The sequence below is a fragment of the Spodoptera frugiperda genome, chromosome 5 (assembly GCF_023101765.2).
Source record: "Spodoptera frugiperda isolate SF20-4 chromosome 5, AGI-APGP_CSIRO_Sfru_2.0, whole genome shotgun sequence".
NCBI lineage: Eukaryota > Metazoa > Arthropoda > Insecta > Lepidoptera > Noctuidae > Spodoptera > Spodoptera frugiperda.
Window position 1 is genome coordinate 10,536,899 of NC_064216.1, and position 19,846 is coordinate 10,556,744.

A 19,846-nucleotide genomic window follows, 5' to 3' on the forward strand; every position below is an offset into this window, starting at 1 on the left:
GTATGTGATGGTGAGTCAAAAGTAGGTCATGTTTTACTGATAATAAGAGTTCTATCCATGATTTCTACAACTATGTATTAGAGCTATTCATTCATAATTTTTTAACCCCATAATAGACAAAGCAGGTAATTGTTGCTATATTTGTGATAAACTCCAATAGGCTTTTTAAAAACAAACTTTGCCCCACACTATAATTTTCACTTGTAATAGTGGGTTTTCCTCCTGTGTCGTGATTGCGATTACAAACATACAAGTTCACAAATACATGACATGTCCGAAACAACAATCTTTATATCACACAAGAGTTACTAAGTGTGGGAATAGAACCCGAATACACGTTCCGCAGACACCGCACCAACCGTGAAGTCATGGTATTTAGAATTAATAGATACCTAATTAAACTTGTTAGTAACATTGGTCTCTAATTCACATTCCATAATCCACATAAATAATCAAAAATATTTCGCTGTCTGTTTATCACAGTTCACGACCACAATTCACACCCACACGATCTGGTTTACACCGGTTTTATTAATATAAATCCATCTGTAAACCATGTAATGACGTCATAAATATTGGTAATAAGGAACATTTTCCAACAATTACATTTTATTTAATGCGCTTTTGTTTTGTTTGGTAATGTGTTGTGTTTAATGTGTCAGTCAATTCATAATGGTGAATGTTAATCGTTTGAATACATGTTTAATTAGTGTTATTGTTATTGTTGAGTGAGTGATAAATAGATTGAGTTATTTGTTCGAGTTTCTAGATTCAAGTTTAACCGCCGTACTCAGAGTGATTTAATGGTTACTTAATCCAGTCCTTAACGATTGTTTTCGATACAAAATCCTTACTAAGGAATAGTTTAAGTAACCTTTAAAGGTCTCTGAGTGAAAAGTATTTTACTATATAATTATAAAAGGCATTAAATATTTGTTCACTAATAAGTTGTTAATTTATATTTACCAACGCTTATGATTCGTTTAACGCTGTAACTCGACTGGTTTCAAGCCATGATATCAGACTTATATTCATATCATTAAACCAGATCTTATTAGAAAATTCTGCAACTAACCAAAATTCTTTATCAATGAAATATATCAGACAAAAGCTTTACACACAAACAAAAGTAACTTAGTTACATACATACTTGCTCACCTACTTAACTATCCTCAAAGTAATGAGAGTCGAGATAAACGCTAACAGTGAACTATTCGATTTTAAAACTATGGCCGAAGTGGCAAGCAGTGAGGAAGTTTTAATAGAATCTCCATCAAACCATTTCCTTACAACTTTCTACATGGGAATCAATCTATCTGAGAGGTTTTTAGCTTAAGAGTAAAGGAACGTTGATCTATCGTGAAGAATTTGATTTAGTTTTATTTTGAATCTGTCGTCATAAAAATATGTCAAGTGTATTTGCAAGAATTAATCTCACAGCATAATAAAAATTAACACCATAAACATAACACATTTAGGTTGCTTTTCCATCAAAGATGTGCTATGTAGCTGTGCGAGTAAGATGTGCTATAGATAAGATAGCCGACGCAAAAAAGCGCAGTTGAGTATGCGATGTATCAGTCATCCATAGCACGCATCTATATCACGCATCTTTCCCTATAAAAACATAGCTTAGCTGAGTCCGTTTTTACTAGTAGTAAGCTATGTGTACCAATAAATATGATTGGTAGAAGCCAAACGTATACAGAGCAACGTAGCATAGCTCATCTCTGGTGGAAAAGCAGCCTTAGATAAAAAAAAAACTTAAAATATAAAAACTGTCATACCCCAACCACAATTCATTACTTTTAAGAGCGAATTATCTTCCTACACAAAACTACACCGATATTAGAGTTCTGCAAATGAACAATCTGTCTGCAAACGTCTGCTAAGCCGTTTCGTGAGTGATTGGCTTCTGATGTGGACCCACTGAGCTGATTGCCCCATAAAGAATATTGCTGTGCCACCATTTGAAGGTTGCTATGATTTATTACCAGCAAACCGATAGACAGACGACAATTTATTTCTATTAGACTCGTATTTGTCAAGTAAAACATTGAATGAACCAATAAAGTCTATTTTGATAACATAAATAACTATTGTTCTAATGAAGAACGATAGCTTTTTGTCTTGTAATTGTCGTTGTCACGGTCACCTCGAAAATAGAGAGAAAAATAAAAATAATTAATTGTACAACAGAATGAATCTAATAATACCGAGACGGGGCAGACGAACAGACGTAACACGCGGCGATCCATCCAAGATGTCTGCGCGACATTCATTCATGTTCTGTCCCCGTTTTTGTCCTCTAAACAACAGACAACGTTTGATTACAGAAATTCAATCAAGTTAACAACAAAACATCGAACTCGCCCATCATCGGTCCAATAGCATTGTTTATTGGGGTCCCCATGATTTATGGTCTTCCGCAGGACATGTCCTTGCCAACGATGGCGCAAATTGTCCCGGCATTTGTCCCGGCCTTAGTAAATGTGTGGTGATAATTCACGCGGACCACTCAGTGTGTTAATGTCGGGAAAAGTCCTGGACAAAACCGGACAAATTGGTGTACTGAGTAAATAAGGATGATATTATTTTGTTTGTCGGATATGTTCGTTAGTAGTGTGGCCGATGTTTCTTCATAACACTTAAATGTCGGGGAAAATAACCTGAGCATGTGTTAACACAAACACTCGAAGCTAGAAGGAAAACTTGTGCTCATGGCAGAATGAGAGTCTCTCTAATCTTGGAAGACAGAAGCATACTTTATTTTAAACCTTATGTGATTTTCCCTAAATAATATGTATAACCACACCACTTGTGTATACCCTTAAACACCATGCTATTTAAAAAGGTGTTGCACATAATAGCGGTAAGCATAAAAACACACGTTCTGCGGTGGCTCGTGCTAAACGAGCTATAGTGTGCAAGATATAGTGCACACTGCACATGTATAGTGCACGCTGCACAGGTATCAGTGCTTGGCGGTAGGACCTCACGAGAGCCCCTCTACAACTAGGGTAAGGGCTTTCCACCTTGTGCCATAGTGATGGGCAGACTCTGCGAGGAGTCGAATTGAAAAAGTAATTTAATATTTTGTGGAATTTAACAATGAGGAGATTTACATAAGAATATGCTATTGATGTAATAATACCTTTATCAAGGTTTTTTTCATTGACCTTTTTTACCGCATATAATGTATCAAATATATTTAAATTATACACTACTTCCACTGTCAGAGATTTATAAATGTGTACTCAACATAATTAATTATTAATTAACTAATTAATAGTGTGATCAATTATTCATACGAAAGTAGAAAATTATTCATAATTGATAATTTAAACACCAAAACAAACGTTCACCATAAAATCTGACCATGGAAATGTTTATCGACATTCTACGAGTAACTTATATCGTTCCCAACACTAAAGCACATCAAAGTAATAGGTACAAGCATTTTGTGCTCGAAGCAACTCGCGCCAGTACTACGCCACTAAATTACCCTCTCGCCTCATAATGTACCTAGCTAACTGTACCTGGCACGGACAAATGATACGTAATAGCTGCTACTACAAATACTAAGAATGGACTTCAGGAAGTATAAGAAATAATTACAAGTTCCCTTTGTACAATACCATACGAAGTAATGCATATTTTCCTTTATGTATTTACCTATAAGGTATATGTGAAATAGTTTTAAAATATTTCAATGCTCACTAAATTCTCGGATGTGTTTACCAGTAAATGAGTATTTAAACGCAAGTTTCGTTCTAGGGCTACGATTCAACGTCGTAGCAAACATCGTTTCGTAGCACATTCGTAGCATTCTACAAGAGTGCTACGCCGTAGTAGTTAACTTTTTGTTGGTAGTTAAATTAATTCTATAAATAATATTTCTTAATTTCATCTTCTCGTAAAACAAAACAAAATGTATGAGAATTACTTTAAAAAACAAAATGACGCATAAGAACGACCTTTCTAAAAATTCTGATACAGAGACCGTAATTTTTAAATGTTCCATAAAACGCGACCCCTGTAATGAGAAACTTAATTTGTCCCCGCAATAAATATGAAAAGCGGGATTAAGCATTTTTATGTCAAAGGATACGTCCGTTTGTGGATGACCTTGACTCGTAATTTTAACAACACTTCAATAGTGTTGTGAAATGTAGAGAATTGTCAGCCGATAATCTTGTAAAAAACTACAACTTGAGTAATATTTTCGTATAGTTAATACTCACCCTCTTGTTGTCTCGAAACTTCAGCCAGCCACTGATGACACTGTTGTCCACGTCGGAACAATCTTCCTCTTCCACCTCTGACCTCCTGGACAGCAGAGGTGACCCTCCAGGACTGTCCAGGACTTCGCGCCTCCTCATCACCGGTGTGCATTGTTGGGACAACCTGCCCTCATTGACCAGGTCACTCCGTCTACCCAGAACTGGAGTGGCGTGGGCCGAGACTCCTCCCAAAAGACCACGTCGTGTGGCAAATGGGCTGCCTTCCCAAGGTCTTTTGGGATTGGTTTTGCATTCTGAATGGAGACACAGAGCATCGAAGTTTGCAAGTTCCACTGACACCCTGGTCTGCAGTCCACTGGGGTGTGTGGTCAGGATGGTCTGCTTCGCAATGCTGCAGCCATGTCGGTGGACCTCCTCGCGTCTCTCCATCTTGTGTAAGTATTACAGCATCAGGGCAGGTTTTTGTTGTATAAAATCCATTTGTAGGTCTTTTGCCCCATCTGGAAAGAAACACATAATATATTTTTAAAAATATTATTCTTAATAAATAATGAATCGTACATTGTGTCTAAACTCTGCATATTTTTAACGTATGTTTTATTTAAAAACTACATGATTAAATAATAACATACAAATTCATAAACTGCAACGCAAATATTCTCTAAAGTGATTGGCTAATAACCGAGCCAATCACTTTAGTTCAAATGTTACGTAAACACACACACAACTACAAAATTATGTATTATGGTAGAAAATACAAATAGCGATAGAATTGCACCACTTGTGTGTCAGGGCATAATGACAGGTTGCTGATCGTTTGTCTAGTGCAAACTATCATTACCAGTAATGATACTTATTAGACGTCTAGACTACCACACAGTGCCTATTATTTCGAGCTACTTTGTACTTTCTTTAAGCTATTTTCATTCTTTGAAACAAGTTTAAAGTTGTCTAGCTGTAGATTATAACGTCGTTTGTGAAGTTATACTAGTGTTATAACTATTATGGCACTTTTTTTAATTAAGGTAATTTTAGAGGGATGAGTGTTTCAGTTTCGAAAACTTATGTAACCATTTCTAAGCACTGCGTCACTTTTTATTTACTTCTATTGTAGTGAATGTCTCACTAAAATGTTTTAATAAACTTTCTCATTCACTTCAGTCTTTAAAGTAAAACAATTCTAGTCTAAAACATTTTCTTACAAAATGAAGCCTGAATATTTTGTCGACGATGATAGAAACTTCAGTTTCAGGACATATTGGGCAACTAAGAATTTCAGTGGGTCCACGAATAATTTAATTAAACAAAATTGACAGTTTAATTGTACAATTAAGAACACTTAGAAGGTTCAGTTAAAAGTAATTTAACCGGGAGTAGCTTGGAATTTTCAACCCGTTCTGACTTATGGACAGCATTAATTTTGTTATTTTTGGAATAGATTTTTATCATTTTGTACAGTGTCTTATGATATTGAACAAAGTAACACGTCTATTTAAAAGCAGTTAGGCGTTTTTAGCTATCACTCCAAGTTTAACGAAATAAAAACATTTTTGCTGCTTCGACTTTCATCGACAGCTTTGCGTAATCAGTCTATTTATATGTTTAAACTCATAGCAAGTTTGAATAGAAATGGTAATGATATTTTAAATTAAATTATATATAAATATTGCTTCAAAATACTTCAATACAATATACCTAGGTAAGTTAAATTTGTATCTACACTATCCTGGATAGTCAGACGACAAATATTACAAGTAATTTTTTACTTCCTAATTACCATCACCAATAATTACGCTTCCACATCTCAGTAATATAATTTAATACATTTCCGCTTACTTTCTCCCATTATTGGTTAGCGGGTTAACAGCCTACAGGAAGTCGAGTGAGCCAGCAATAAACCGGTGTCATAAAACTGCGACCGTGGCTTAATGCCTCCACAGAACTGCACTCGTAATTGGTACCTACTGATTGCCTTTCTGAGTATGTGTAGTAATTCAGAGGGCGATTTTATATTTTATATTACAGCTTTAGGAGGATTGGCTGAATTACTAGCTTTTTAGGACATGCTTATTGTGAATAGGCTTGAAACTTGGCTTACGTAGGTAAGTTAGCCGAAAAACATAATGATTAATGCCTATTGTGTTTGAATAAATATGGTCTATAACTATAATTTTTCCAAAGAAAATAGTCTCATTGCAATATGAGGTAAATTTACTGCAAAATGCTAATGATAAATCCAAAGTAGATGGCTATAATTGAACATTTCAAAAACCAAAAAGCTCTTCATATTATTCTTATTCGTTGATTGCGTACTTAAACTCGAGATCTATTGCTTTTGATATATTCGAGATGTCAGTCTTTAGGCGATGAATATAATACAAATATACTGTAAAATGGAGGCCCATTTTAAAATCAAAATAATATCAAGAGCCCCAGTCCCTTCACAATAAACCAAACATTATTTCAGTCTGTCCTTCACAAAAAGCGTTCAAATTGCCGTTCTTAGTTAAACAGGCTTTTATTGTAATAATTCGAGAGGTCATAGATCTCCACCCATTTATAGAGAGGGGCAATAGTACAACACTGAATGGGAATGAGTCTCGAAAACTCTTTAATGAAGTTTAGGAGTTTCTATAATACTTTGTGGGGTTCAATTCAAACGTCGTGTTCATTTATTACTTGTTTTAATAGGATTAAAGAATGCAAAGCTCCCGTTGATAATGGTGAATGGGTCATTATTTTTCATCGGAGTGCCATTAAATATCTGCATAGTTAATGACTTTGTTGCCGCATTTACTTGCTAACTGCAGTTTGATGGGGTAATGTTTATCATTAATGTGTGATAGATGATTGTGTAGGTTTAATAATTGTTAGTTTGAAACTATTATGGACGTGGTCTGAATTTTTTTATGATAGTTACAGGTAGTCTGGCTTCCCTGACGGGCAGACTGACAGACTATTATTTATTTCTTTCTTTGTTGACGTTTCAAAAGTACGGTAAGTATATGGTTTAATTGAAATAAATGATTTGACTTTGACTTCGATCTTATTTAATCATAGAAAATATTATGTTAAAACAAATAATTAGCGACAATAAAAGCAATAATTGCAAAAATACCGCATCACTTTTAAACACATTTCTTGAACAATTTACCTATCTAGAACAAACACTGACATAATACGAGTATCTTCCGACGAATACTTAAACAATTTCTTTAGAAGTCCTACAGAATAAACATTTAGCCGTATATGCTATAAATAATGTATGCAAAGCCGTTTAAAACCCGGTTACCGTCCGCCGGTAAACGGTGGTCATTACAATCATTACCGATACTTACCGTACGGTAATGATATGCTTACTGTCACTCAATTATGGAACGCCTGAAATGGTTGGAAAGAAAGAAAGAAAGAGGTTTTAGACGTTTACTTTTTCTATGTAGTTAGTATTTGTTCTTTGAAGAATAGTCAGGTAAGGACCTAATGTTACAAATGATAAATGAATATGTAAAGCAGGTGATTTGAGCTAGTTAGTGTAATTTTACTGGTTATGTCTTTAGTCTCAATTGTTTTTGGAGAGGTCTACGTTCAGTAGTGGACGGAAACAGGTTGATGATGATGAGAAAGTTGACTGGCAAGTATGATACCTATACCTTATTCCATCTTAATATCTTCTTGACCAACGCTAACCAAGGCTTTCAATTACCACAATAAATATTCCATCTTATATTAATAATTTAATTTTGTTAAGAAACGTTGCCCCATACTTATATCGATCCTGTATCGTGGGTGCGTTTACAAACCTACAATTTGACATGCACTAAACAAATAGACCCGAAACAACAATTTGCGGATTCACAAAGAGTTGCTCCGTGTCGAACCGGTACACGTTGCACGGCAGCCAGTTGCCCAGCCACCGCACCAACCGTCTCCATTGCTCCATCTTCTGGTCCAGGACTGATTCAGTCCCCAATAGTCAGGCTCTACCTTAGCCTCATATACCTTCAGCGACGGTGACCTCTCGCGTCCGGCTTTGGTTCAGGCCATGGTGCGGACGAGGGGGAATGGGACGCCGTCTCCTCCTTCTGCGAAGCAGTCATGCTAGCTAAGGAGGAGGCGGAGCGCATGAGGGCACGATCCTCACGCCCCAGCCGCCGCAGAAGACACTCCGGGCGTCGGGATCGCGTGACGATCTCCGGCCACCGTAAGTGCGGATCTGCGGACCGAGTAAGGGTAGCTCGCCGCCCGACCACAACCAGACCCGTCGTACGGCGCGTCGCGTTCCGCGCGCGCTTCAAAAATCCAGACCACCACAGATTGGGCCCAGTTGGGCTGATGTCTGATTCAAGTTACCGGGGCTCCGGCTCAAAGCAGGACTGACGGGGTGGTTTTTAGTCAGTAAGAGTCTGACACTCCCTCCCAATAGCCCAGCCTCTACCCTAACCACGTATACCTCAGCCTCCTTGTTTGTTCAACCATGAGACCCTCATATACCTAGTACCGGCAGCCACAATATGCAAGCACCCTCTGCCGTTTAGAGCCATGAATTATGTATGGCATAATGTAGTGCGCGCTGTGTGTCTGTTTGTCACTACATTGCTGCACAGTGCGCGGCCATTGTATTTGTGAGTGACGCGACAGGGCTTGACAGGTGATACGGAGTATCATGGTGTACTTGTCATGTGTTGCGAGTCACAAATTACTTAATGTGGTAATGGTTAAGCGGGCAGTGAATGAGCCTTTTTTCATTTTTATTTTGCTGCTTCAGTCTACTGTTAAATTTATAAGTAATGCCCGAAACTAAATTGTTAAAATTTGACTCTTATAATTATTACAGCCTCTATATGAAGAAAAACAATAACTTATCATTTCCAATTATTACATAAATGGAAAATGCAATAACATTTCCGACCTGCATTAACAATAAACAGCACTACCACTGCACCTTAATTAACAATTCCATATTAAAATACTTTAATTTCCGAGACAATACGAGTCTGTTAATAAACTCCCTATGAAACAGCATCCGCATAAACCAATAAAAATTACTTGATTAACATCACTGGCAACATCTCCCGTCCACCACAATTCTTACATTATTTCATTAACGTAAATAAATAAATACAAAATTGTGAATCGGCTCCGATCGGATTACACAGCAATCCACTTTGCAATGGCGAGAATTTCGCTTTAATTCACACTTGCAGTTTGTTTGCACTACACTGTACATCTGTACGCTTAATCGTCTGTTTTGATACGCGCTTTATGTTGTAAATGAGTAAATTGATTTAGGTATACCTAGCTCGGTGAAAAATAAATGGGCCAGCTAAAATGTGTAGTGAATTTATCAAATCGAATATGCTATTCAAATTTGCGGCCTGAAGCGAGCACTTGAATATAAATAATGTATCGTTAGGCCCAAAATAACAAAGGCCCTAAATCTTAGCCTTGACCGTGACAATATCGTGTCGCCCCAAAATACCTCCGTACCTACTAAAAAAGTCACCTCTTTCTAAATGTCACTGAAACTCCGTCCCGACATAGAAAAAGAACAAATCTTTTAAGACCAAAATAAAAGACGCACAAACTCGTTCCCTCACACAATTGCGATAGTTCAACGGATACTTACTACAAAGAAACCACTAGTTCCAAACACATTACCCAACTTCGCTCGCGGTCGGGTAAATAATGTGGACAGAGCTACATCACGTGACTATTAAGCTGGTACTAAGTACCCCATTTATTTGCTCGCCAGTGTAATATCGGCGATCTTCGCGGATTCCATACGGTCCACAGAGATGGCACTTAGATAATTCTTTACTTATCTTTTCAATTATCTCCTTCCGTTTGATTGCCCGAATTTATTTCGTATTGGTCAGCTTTGTGGGAGCTAATAGTTCCGTGCGGAATTCTCACGGAAAGTCCGAGATCTCTAGTTGAGATTTTCTTTTGTGCGCGTTGCGAGAATTTAATGAAAATGTTACATCTGAGGGAAGAAGAGGAAATACTTAACCTCGCTGAGGTATCCATATTGAATGTAAAGGTCCCGAGGATCTCGGGTTCAACATGTTCCGAGTAATATGAATTACTTTACTGACCCACATAAAAATACTGATGACATTTTATTTTTGCATTTTTGCAAACAAAGCGGGGCAAGGGTCCATCAACAAATTCTCTATACACGGCCAAAGAATGAGACGCATCGTTTTCCTCTAATACCAGTTGGCCCCTTTGAACTGTCATCAAAATAATCGTTACGGGTCGCTTCGTCCGTATTCAATTTTTATACGAATTCGTTTATTTTCTAAACGAATCTGTCTTTCTTCAGACCAGCTCCAAATGCTTGGAACCCCTTTTAATTGGAAAGCTCGAATGGAATAATTTTAATTTGAAATATTCATTCGGTGCGCTGTGCGCTGCCAGTAAGTCCATAAAGCGTTCTTTTGAGTGCAATAAAGAGATCGTGTTTCGTTTGCGGGCGAAATGTTATGAAATATCTTGCCTACAATTTTTCTTGCAAGTTGACCTCGTAAAATGTGGAATTTTAAATGTGGGAAAGTTAAATTTGCACAAACATACCGTGTGCTTACGGTAGTAAATATTTTTTTGCCTTAGAAATGAAGTAGCTGACTACTTTCTCATTAACTTTAGAAAAGTTTTCATTAATGAAACAAGTTCACAAGTTCGCAGCAATAACACGAAACCTTGAATTAGCCCTAGCATTTATTAAATCACTAACTACATTTACCATGAATATAACCAAATCTCTCAAACAAAATACATATACAATTCCACCCAGCATATTGGTCACACTCAAAATTCAGCTCGGAACAGCGCCGATAATCTTACAACTGTTTGGCGTCGTCAAATGAAGCGAGACCAATCACGTATTGGTTTAGGACGAGGCGTGCGGGCACAACCCGACCGAATGGAAGATAAGTTTCTTGTTCACTAGAGCGTGGCCACCGACGACTTGCCATTTAGCCGGGTTATTGTCTGATTGTGATGTGTACGCCGCTGTTCTAATATTGTTTGAGGTTGCTTATTGAGAACTGTTCGTGTTTTGTCTGTAAGTTTTATTGTAGAGACATTTTTAATGAATTCTATGATTTCATTCATTTATGTCTAATTAGTTTCAGGTTAATTTCTCACACATTTATAACTTTTACCTAAATAATAAACATTCACATTTATTTCTTCTGTCAGAATAAAAGTGAGATTTTGTACTTCATGGTTACATACATACATACATAACGTCACGCCAGGCTCCCGTCGTAGGCAGAGACAATGGAACGTCAATTGCTATGAATCTTACAAACTTCTGTCGCTTCATCAACAGTCATCAGTCTTTTCATGCATGCTCGGCGGTTATGGGTACTTTTAATTTGGCCCTTCTTTAATATATTACCAATCTGGTCTCTATATATACGTCTAGGGCGCCCTCTTAATGATTATTGAGTTTAATATATTCCTTTTAAAGTGCAGATTGCAACATACCCAATTACTGTGAATACTTATGTACTGATGTGAAATAAATGTTTTGACTTTAATGTTGATATGAGTTTGGCCTTGATTTTCAATTCAAAACTTCATGCTTTACAGTCACACTTACTACTATGATACTTAGGTGTACTTAAGAAACAGACAATTAAGTTCTCTAAGCCAATAGAATAAAGATTAAAGTTAAATAACTATGTCGGTATGTAAGTATGGTTAAGCAAAGTACAGTTTAAATTAACTTTCCCGTCTACCGTGCTTTGGTTTGGTTTGGTCTAACTTTATATGAAGAAGTTAAAAATTTTAAAACGATATGTTTATTTAACCACCCAACAAGATATTCATGTTTTACTAGATTGTGAGTTTAATATTTCAGTTTTATGCTTCAATTTGCTTCCATATAAATGCTTGATTACTTTATTACTATGTATCGTTTCATCCCCGAAGAGGTGGGCATTACGGCACTTAATGCCACTGCACAATGTTCACCCACTTTTCACCATTTTTGTTAAGGTCCCAGGTAATAGGGGGTGAGCCTATACCCCTAGTCATATACTGGACAATGCCAGGCTCCCTGCTACTACTGAGAAATTTTCGAAAAACAGAAGAAAGCTCATCAATGCCATGCCCGACCCGGGAATCGAACCCGAGACCCCTTGCCCGACAGTCGTACTTGCGACCACTCGACCAACAAGGCAGTCTTTATTACTATATACCTTTAACCTATGACGAGTATCCTATGGACCTACCTCCACGCTTGCAACAGAATGGGGTATCATAGTTAAATTAAGCCTAGTGGTAATATCAAAACGTATTCCTTTGACATGACTACACAGTAAAACCAACTGATCCTGAAACCCTACATTCCTGTAAGTTTCAAAGCAATGGCTCCAGGTCACAAAATCAACGACCGCCGTTCTAGTATTCACAATGTTTCAATCAGCGAGTATCGATCGGGCCTGGGTTCGCATCCCGTATGCAACATGTTCAACATTTATGGGTACTGCGGACTAGCGTGTGGTAAATATAACTGGCGGGATCATCCAGTGAATTAGACTGAGTAATTTTTAATTGGATTTATGTAGGTTGTTGACGTTGTACGTAACTGTTACAGGTATTAGCGTTTTGTGGTGGGATTTACTATTCATTACGTGGAGTTCATTGCGAAGTCTTGCCACTGAGTTATAGAATCATGTCGTGTGGTGATAGTATACAGCTGTGTGGTAGCAGGGTAGAATACATTTAATATTTTATTTTACACTTTATGTACAATCATACAAAGGTGGACTTAATGCCAATTTGGCATTCTCTACCAGTCAACCTTGGGGTGATGCAGAGAGACAACAGTAGGTGTAACAGCAGGCATGTCATTTGTCCTCATCTATGTATAATCTTCTTGCTGGTTAATATAAAAAAATCAAAAATCAAAATCAAATATATAAATGTTTTACTTTAAGTCCAAAAATACCTGTTTCATTTAACCTATAACCCTAACACAATTCAAAGTCAAATTCAAAGCATATATTTCAATTAATCTTTAATTAGGCATATTTAAAAAAAATACTGTGAAGCTAGGTGTTCGTTTTAAAGTGTAGCTTCGAATAGAGAAGAACGAGCAAGAAATTCCATCATTATACTCTTTTCAAACGGAAGCGTTTTCTTACGACAGTAAGAAAACGAGTAAAGAAATTTTGGGTCAGATACCAGCAACCAGATAAACCAGTATTAGCCAAAACCACTGACATAACCAAACAGCTAATATCATCACTATATACATATAGAGACATTAATACCGCACTACTCATCTTAGCATTAAATTAAATCGACAGCTCTATTAATATAGTTAGCATTCCCTACATAGATGCGGCTCGATTTAATGTGAACGATATGTGGAAGTTTATATAAACCATCATAATCAGAAGCCGACATCAAATAGTTGTCACATTATCATCTCAATTTCTGTGTGATTAGTATTCATAGCTCGTGTAGCGGGCCAATGATACCTCCATGGAATTAAGTTATGGGATAGTCGTTGTTAATGACATAATATTTCATTTTGTACTGACATTTCGTTTAGTTTTTATTGGTACCTCTCATTCATGAAAAGATTGATGACGACGATGTTGATGAAGCCAAAGAGGTATGTAAGATTCGTAGCAATTTTCATTGCATAGTCTCTGCCTACCTCCATTAGAGACAGGCGTGAGGTTATATATATATATCTCATGTATGGGTCGCAATGGTTCCAAAAAAAGTGTACCTATATTAAAAAGATCTGAGTTAGGTAGGACATGGAAACTTCCTTTTTTAAATTATTTTTCGCATCGAAGATACTGTAACTGCCGTACTCAAAGTCATTTAATGATCACTTAAGCCGTGCCTCAGGAACAATTTTGTTCCAAAAACAATTGCTAAGGACTAGGTTGAGTAACCATTAAATGAGTCTATAACCATTAAATGAGTATAAGGTACATATAAACATTAAATGAGTCTGAGTACGGCAGTAAGAGAGAAAATATGATAAGTACATATATCCCAAAAATAATACAGATCAATTTCCTATCATAATTTTTCATGTCTGAGGGAGATTACAAAGTTAAAATGATTGTTTTTATAAAAGACGAAATAAAACACGGTTAAACTAAACTAACTCTCTACCTCCTACACCTTGTCCCGCGGTAACTGTAGGAGCAAAACTGTTCAGTTAATATAACGTAGTTAACTTGTACGTCAAAGGGCGACGCCGTCGTGAATACGCAATCTCTAACTAATCGTCTATCGGTAAATATGTCGGTTATTTACTGAGCTACACAGCACGGAGCTAAGGCCTTTAGGTTTCCAGAAATTATCTTAGTCTGTGTGTAATATACATATATATATATAACATGATGTAAATATCGTGTAATACCAAAATAAAAATTGTGCGGAAATACAACTCAAAGAAACATAAATGTCCGACTACTACTGGACCAATAGGCCGTATAATTAATGCCAGTTTTCAACAACTTTAAAGGACATAACACACATTACACGCACCGCTCCAACCCAACCATTAAATTTAAACTTTAAAACGTATGTCGTATATGTCATAACGTCAATACTAAAAAGAAAAAAATAAAACTTTAAACAGAGAGGAGTGGAAGGAGGGTAGAGAGGCCTTTGCCCTGCAGTGGGACGATCATGGCTGAAATCTAAATCTAATCTAAAAAGGTGACAGAGACGTACTACTCGCCGATAGCGTGCAAGTAAAACAATGTCGCATCGCGCCGACTGCAAGCTTGCACCTTGCGGGCGACGCGCTGTAAGCTCGCTTACAGCTAGCGGTAGCCACAAGCCGTTCCGGAGCCGAGCCGGAACCGGGCTTGTTAAATGTGCTTTCACCTTAACTATAGCTAAATAAATCAACGGACGTTTTAATTGAATCTACACTTTCACAGTTTTGTTAACATTCGCACAACTGATGTACACACACATATAAAAGGTACATACATACATATGTCGTGGACACGTTGTCCTATTTGTTTAATTGTCCGTCTGTTAGTTTTCAGTTAACCGCTGAAATGTTTCATAGCTCCTGAAACACCGGTCCGGTACTAAATAAACGTGAATATATTTTTTCACCTACAATACAACCTTTATTTGATTTTGTTTCACTGACGGCGATATTTCACGGAGGATAAACGAAGTCTGTTTTCTTGTATTTTCACTACTATGTATTTTTTTTCTCAAAAAAGGTGTACAGCAGGGTTCTTTCGTGTATCGTACTAACATACAATTTGACAGACGTATGTCTGTGAAACAATAATTTGTTGATCACACAAAGTATGGTACAGGAATCAATCCCGCGACACGTCGTCGATCGAGTTACTCAGACATAGTTTAGCTTGGGGTCTAATTCATAGCTTAATTTTGGGTCTAGGCGTAGTGTACATGCACCCACGATATAGAAGAAAACATGGTATATAGAGTGAGTACATACATATAGAGAGAACGACATTAAAAAATAAATAAAAAGCAAGATTTCCTGTAGATACAAGTCCCCATTATTAATTAAACCTATGTGCCTTAGATGTAAACATGTCTTGTCCTTTATGTTTCACGTGTGTACTTGTATATTACATAAATCGATATATAAGATCAGAACAAACGCCAGAACCATTAACCGCACAATACCGTTCACAATCACAGCCAGTAACAATATTTCACGTAAATTAACGAAAAAGCAATGGAAAGACATAATATATTATGTTATCAGTAAATTGATCTCACACCAAATCTTTAACCCAATTAACGAAGTAATTGATTGAGAAATACTTTCTATTAACTCCTCGGCAATGGATTACCGTGATCTTGGGCGGTTGTTGTCCAACCGGAAGTGACGCAATAAGGTCGTGCGCCGGACCGGAAACTATTACAAGTAACCCTCGCTGGAGCCTGGATAAGTTTTGTGTTCCATTATTATATGGTTATGTGTATGGTGTATTATGGGTGTGTGAGTGTGTTGTGTGCGGTGGTAAGTGGAAAAATGAGGAAAATAATTTATTTGTTTGTTAGAGTTTAGACTTCTTAATTAAACTAAATAGTTCGCCCACAAGTCTGTACAGAATCATATAATAAAATCGGTAAACAGTTGAGCTAAACTGACTTTGGCTGCACGGTTGTCGCGGTGGTTGGGTAACTGGATACCATGTGACGTGTAGCGAGTTCGATTCCCGCACGGAGCTTACTCTTTGTGTGATCCACAAATTGTGGTTTCGAATCTGGGTGTTACGCAGAAAATAGTATTTTTTAAAGTATAATCATCAATCTATGTATATTTTAGCTTTTGGACTAAGAACACTAGACAAAAAAACTTAATAGTTATAACATAGCAGCACAAACTCACACGCACTTACAGATTTGTCCTAGTCCACATTTAAACTATCCACCAACAAAAGTCAAGGTTAAAAATACAAATATACACTTTATGGTTATTGGAATACAATCACTTTTTATCCAAAGCAGCCACTAGTTCACATAGCCTTAACCCTTTCGCGGGTATCGAACAATCTATTCACGCTCAACCCTCGCGCCGCCACGGGTAGGTGTACCGGAGATGGCCACATGCCGGATGACACCTCTATCATTTTACCGGAGATATATTTTTGAGATAGTATGTTATGCCATCTCTATCGGTAGCTATATCAATTGTATATTAATCGATTTAATTTAGAAAATCTGTGGTTTTTATGGTATAGAGTATCAAAAGATAGTGACACAATTTTAACCGAAATATTTCTAGACGAGATTTGATAAGAAGTAGGTAGTAAGAAAGTTACTGGATTAATAAGGACATTTGTCTGCACGGTTGGTGAACTGTAGCAGGTTCGATTCCCGCACTCTGTCTGGATGTCATGTGTATATGAAATTGTATGTTTGTAAACGCACCCACGACACGAGATAAAACCCTAGTGTGGGGCATAAAAAAAAAGAATCAGAATAGAAAATAAAGATTTATAGCACGGGTCGTATAAAACACTTTTATTGAAAAACATGTTTAAAACGTATTAACAAGTATGTCCTTTTTGTGTCAACATCAGAGGTAACAAAGCGTTCTTCAAAAACAAACAAAGCCAGAGACAAATGCTAGCGCGCTAATTTTAGCAAATCACAACGCGCGTGTGACGAGACTGTGTTGTGTTTTTCGTGCTGGTAACATTGTATCTAGGGTTGCCATAAGTTTAATTGGTCACTCGACTTTTACTGGAGTTTTAGAACTTTTTATAGATTTAGTTATTATAATCCCAATGTTGTCCCAAACTAGAATTTTCGTCTGAATCGTAGATACGTTTACACAGTAGTACGGACATCCAGACCAGGTCCAATAATTTGGGGTAACTTTCCATCCAATGTCTCTCCCACTTTGGGTGAGGCGAAAGGGAATATCAGACTCCTACTGACTAAAAACCACCATTCCTACTCCTGCATTTCGAGCCGGAGCCCCGGTAAACCCGCTAGGTAGTCCGTAGCTCCGCAAACCACTAGGTACCACTGTACAGTCTTAGCCATTGTTTATGTTTAGTTTTTTTTTACTGCAACTATAAGTAACATAAAATTATTAGCTTAAAATGTCCTTAAAGTCCCCCAATTACATGGTTAGACTACGTAGAGCCGGCAACCCTTTAGGAGACCGTCAATTTTCGCGCAGAACTGGCCAATTTATGCGGCGCTTAATTAGCTATCTTATTTATGTTTTATTTATGACTCGTTTACAATTATACGCTTTGCTCTTGTCTGGATATTTTTATGAGATCTAATTGCTTTTTGTAAGAAGATAAATGCCAGCTTTGAATATTTTTTTTTTTAATTTAGACAAAATTGTACTGATGCATTCTATAAAAAGAAATCTTATAGCCTGACGAAGCCTAGAAGATTATAGTCTGGAATAACACAAAGGCATTTGTATCTCATATACATACATACATATTGCGGTTTAAGTACACTTTTAAGTAAGCTGCGGACTGCCTAACAGGTTGCCGAGGCTCAGGCTCGAAAAGCAGCAATAAAAACAGAGTGGTTTTTAGTCAGTAAGAGTCTGACACTCCCTCTCGCCTTGCCCATTTACTCCGAACTGTAAACAACACAACCTAACCTACTTATACACAACACATCACAAAATACATTCATCTCAAAATAAAATAGTTTTACCTCCATGTGTGAAAGAGACAAGGAGCCTAATCGAGTCCGATGGAGTTATCGTAATCGATATTATATTAATATGTTGGGGCGAAATATTCGGCGAGGTTTGTCAAGAATGACGGGTGCACATTCCTACCCCCATCTTATTGATAAACTCTCTCACTGTTCTGTGTTATGGGATTATTCTGGATACGATTATGGTTTCCTTCAAGGGTTGGCTCCTTGACTACATATGGATCTAATATAATTAGATGCCATATTTGATGTAATAGATAGACTAATATATTTTTTTAAATTGTGTAGCCAATAATCTATTTTTTTTTTTCATTACGTAAGACACAAGTCTAGAGACACAATGAGCAATGAATATTTGAAAGAATAAAAAATGTATATTTGATACATTTTTTTTAATTTACACTGAATAAGATTAAACAACAAGTTAGAACTTTAAAGTATCTAGAACTAAAAAGTTTATCCAAATATGTATGTAATCGATCAAACATAACAAAACATTACGTTTTCAATAGACGCAGACGACAGAAAAAGAAATCCATAAAAAATAATAAGTGATAAATAAGAATTCAAACAAATATTCGCAAGACTATCTATAACAGAACAATGCCACAGCTCTAAGATTATATAATTCAGTAAATAATTTAGAGGAGGCCACAATGACTGACACGCGATTAATTATTTAGTACTTAGCCCAATACCGGAGAATGTACGGCGGAAAACTATCCATCACTGCTCAGTTAGCTTCATTGATCACTGTTTGCGCCAACTACTTTAGAGGTCACTACTGTAAATACGTAAAGCAACTATATATTAGAAATATACTATAACTCTGCTCGTTTTAATTTAAATATTATTGATCAATAAGATTGAACTTCATTTTACTTCCCTTAAATTTTATTTTCACAAAAATCGTGTTTCAGTACATCTGTAATAATCTATCTATATGCCAAAATCTGTTTAGTTGATAATGCCTAACATACGTAAACGTAAGTAATTTTTATTTTTTTATTTTGAACGCTTATATTTAGTAGCATCTACTGAATTCAGTACAAAATACGCCACATAATATCACTTTCGTAATCCCTTCAAGAAGTAATTATGGTTTGAAGTATATTTTCATCATTATCTACTCATATATATGACGTAAATAACACTAAAGTGTAAAGACACAAGTCCCATGACCACAGTTGACGCCATCCCTCACCTCGCTCTAAATATAATCGATATTTAGAACGCGTGCAGATAATCGATGCGGAGTAATCGAGTGGAAGACGAACGCAGCGTCAACACTCGTGTGGTTGCACCCTTGTTCTGCCAGCGATGAGGGATGATCTCCTTTATCTTTCTGAGTTCCTGGTACTGCTGGTACTGGTTAAATGGGAAGTATTTCCTGAACGGAATGTCGAACATTATTT

General features: G+C 36.8%; 1 protein-coding gene across 1 annotated transcript in view; it reads right to left on the minus strand.

The window, feature by feature from the left end:
- Positions 1 to 19,846, minus strand: part of LOC118271910 (uncharacterized) — a 341,312-nt gene that overhangs the window by 316,477 nt on the left and 4,989 nt on the right. The window contains exon 2 of the mRNA XM_050693632.1: positions 4,245 to 4,744. Coding sequence (XP_050549589.1) covers positions 4,245 to 4,673 — 429 coding nt within the window. The 5' untranslated portion in view covers positions 4,674 to 4,744. The remainder of the gene's footprint in view (positions 1 to 4,244; positions 4,745 to 19,846) is intronic.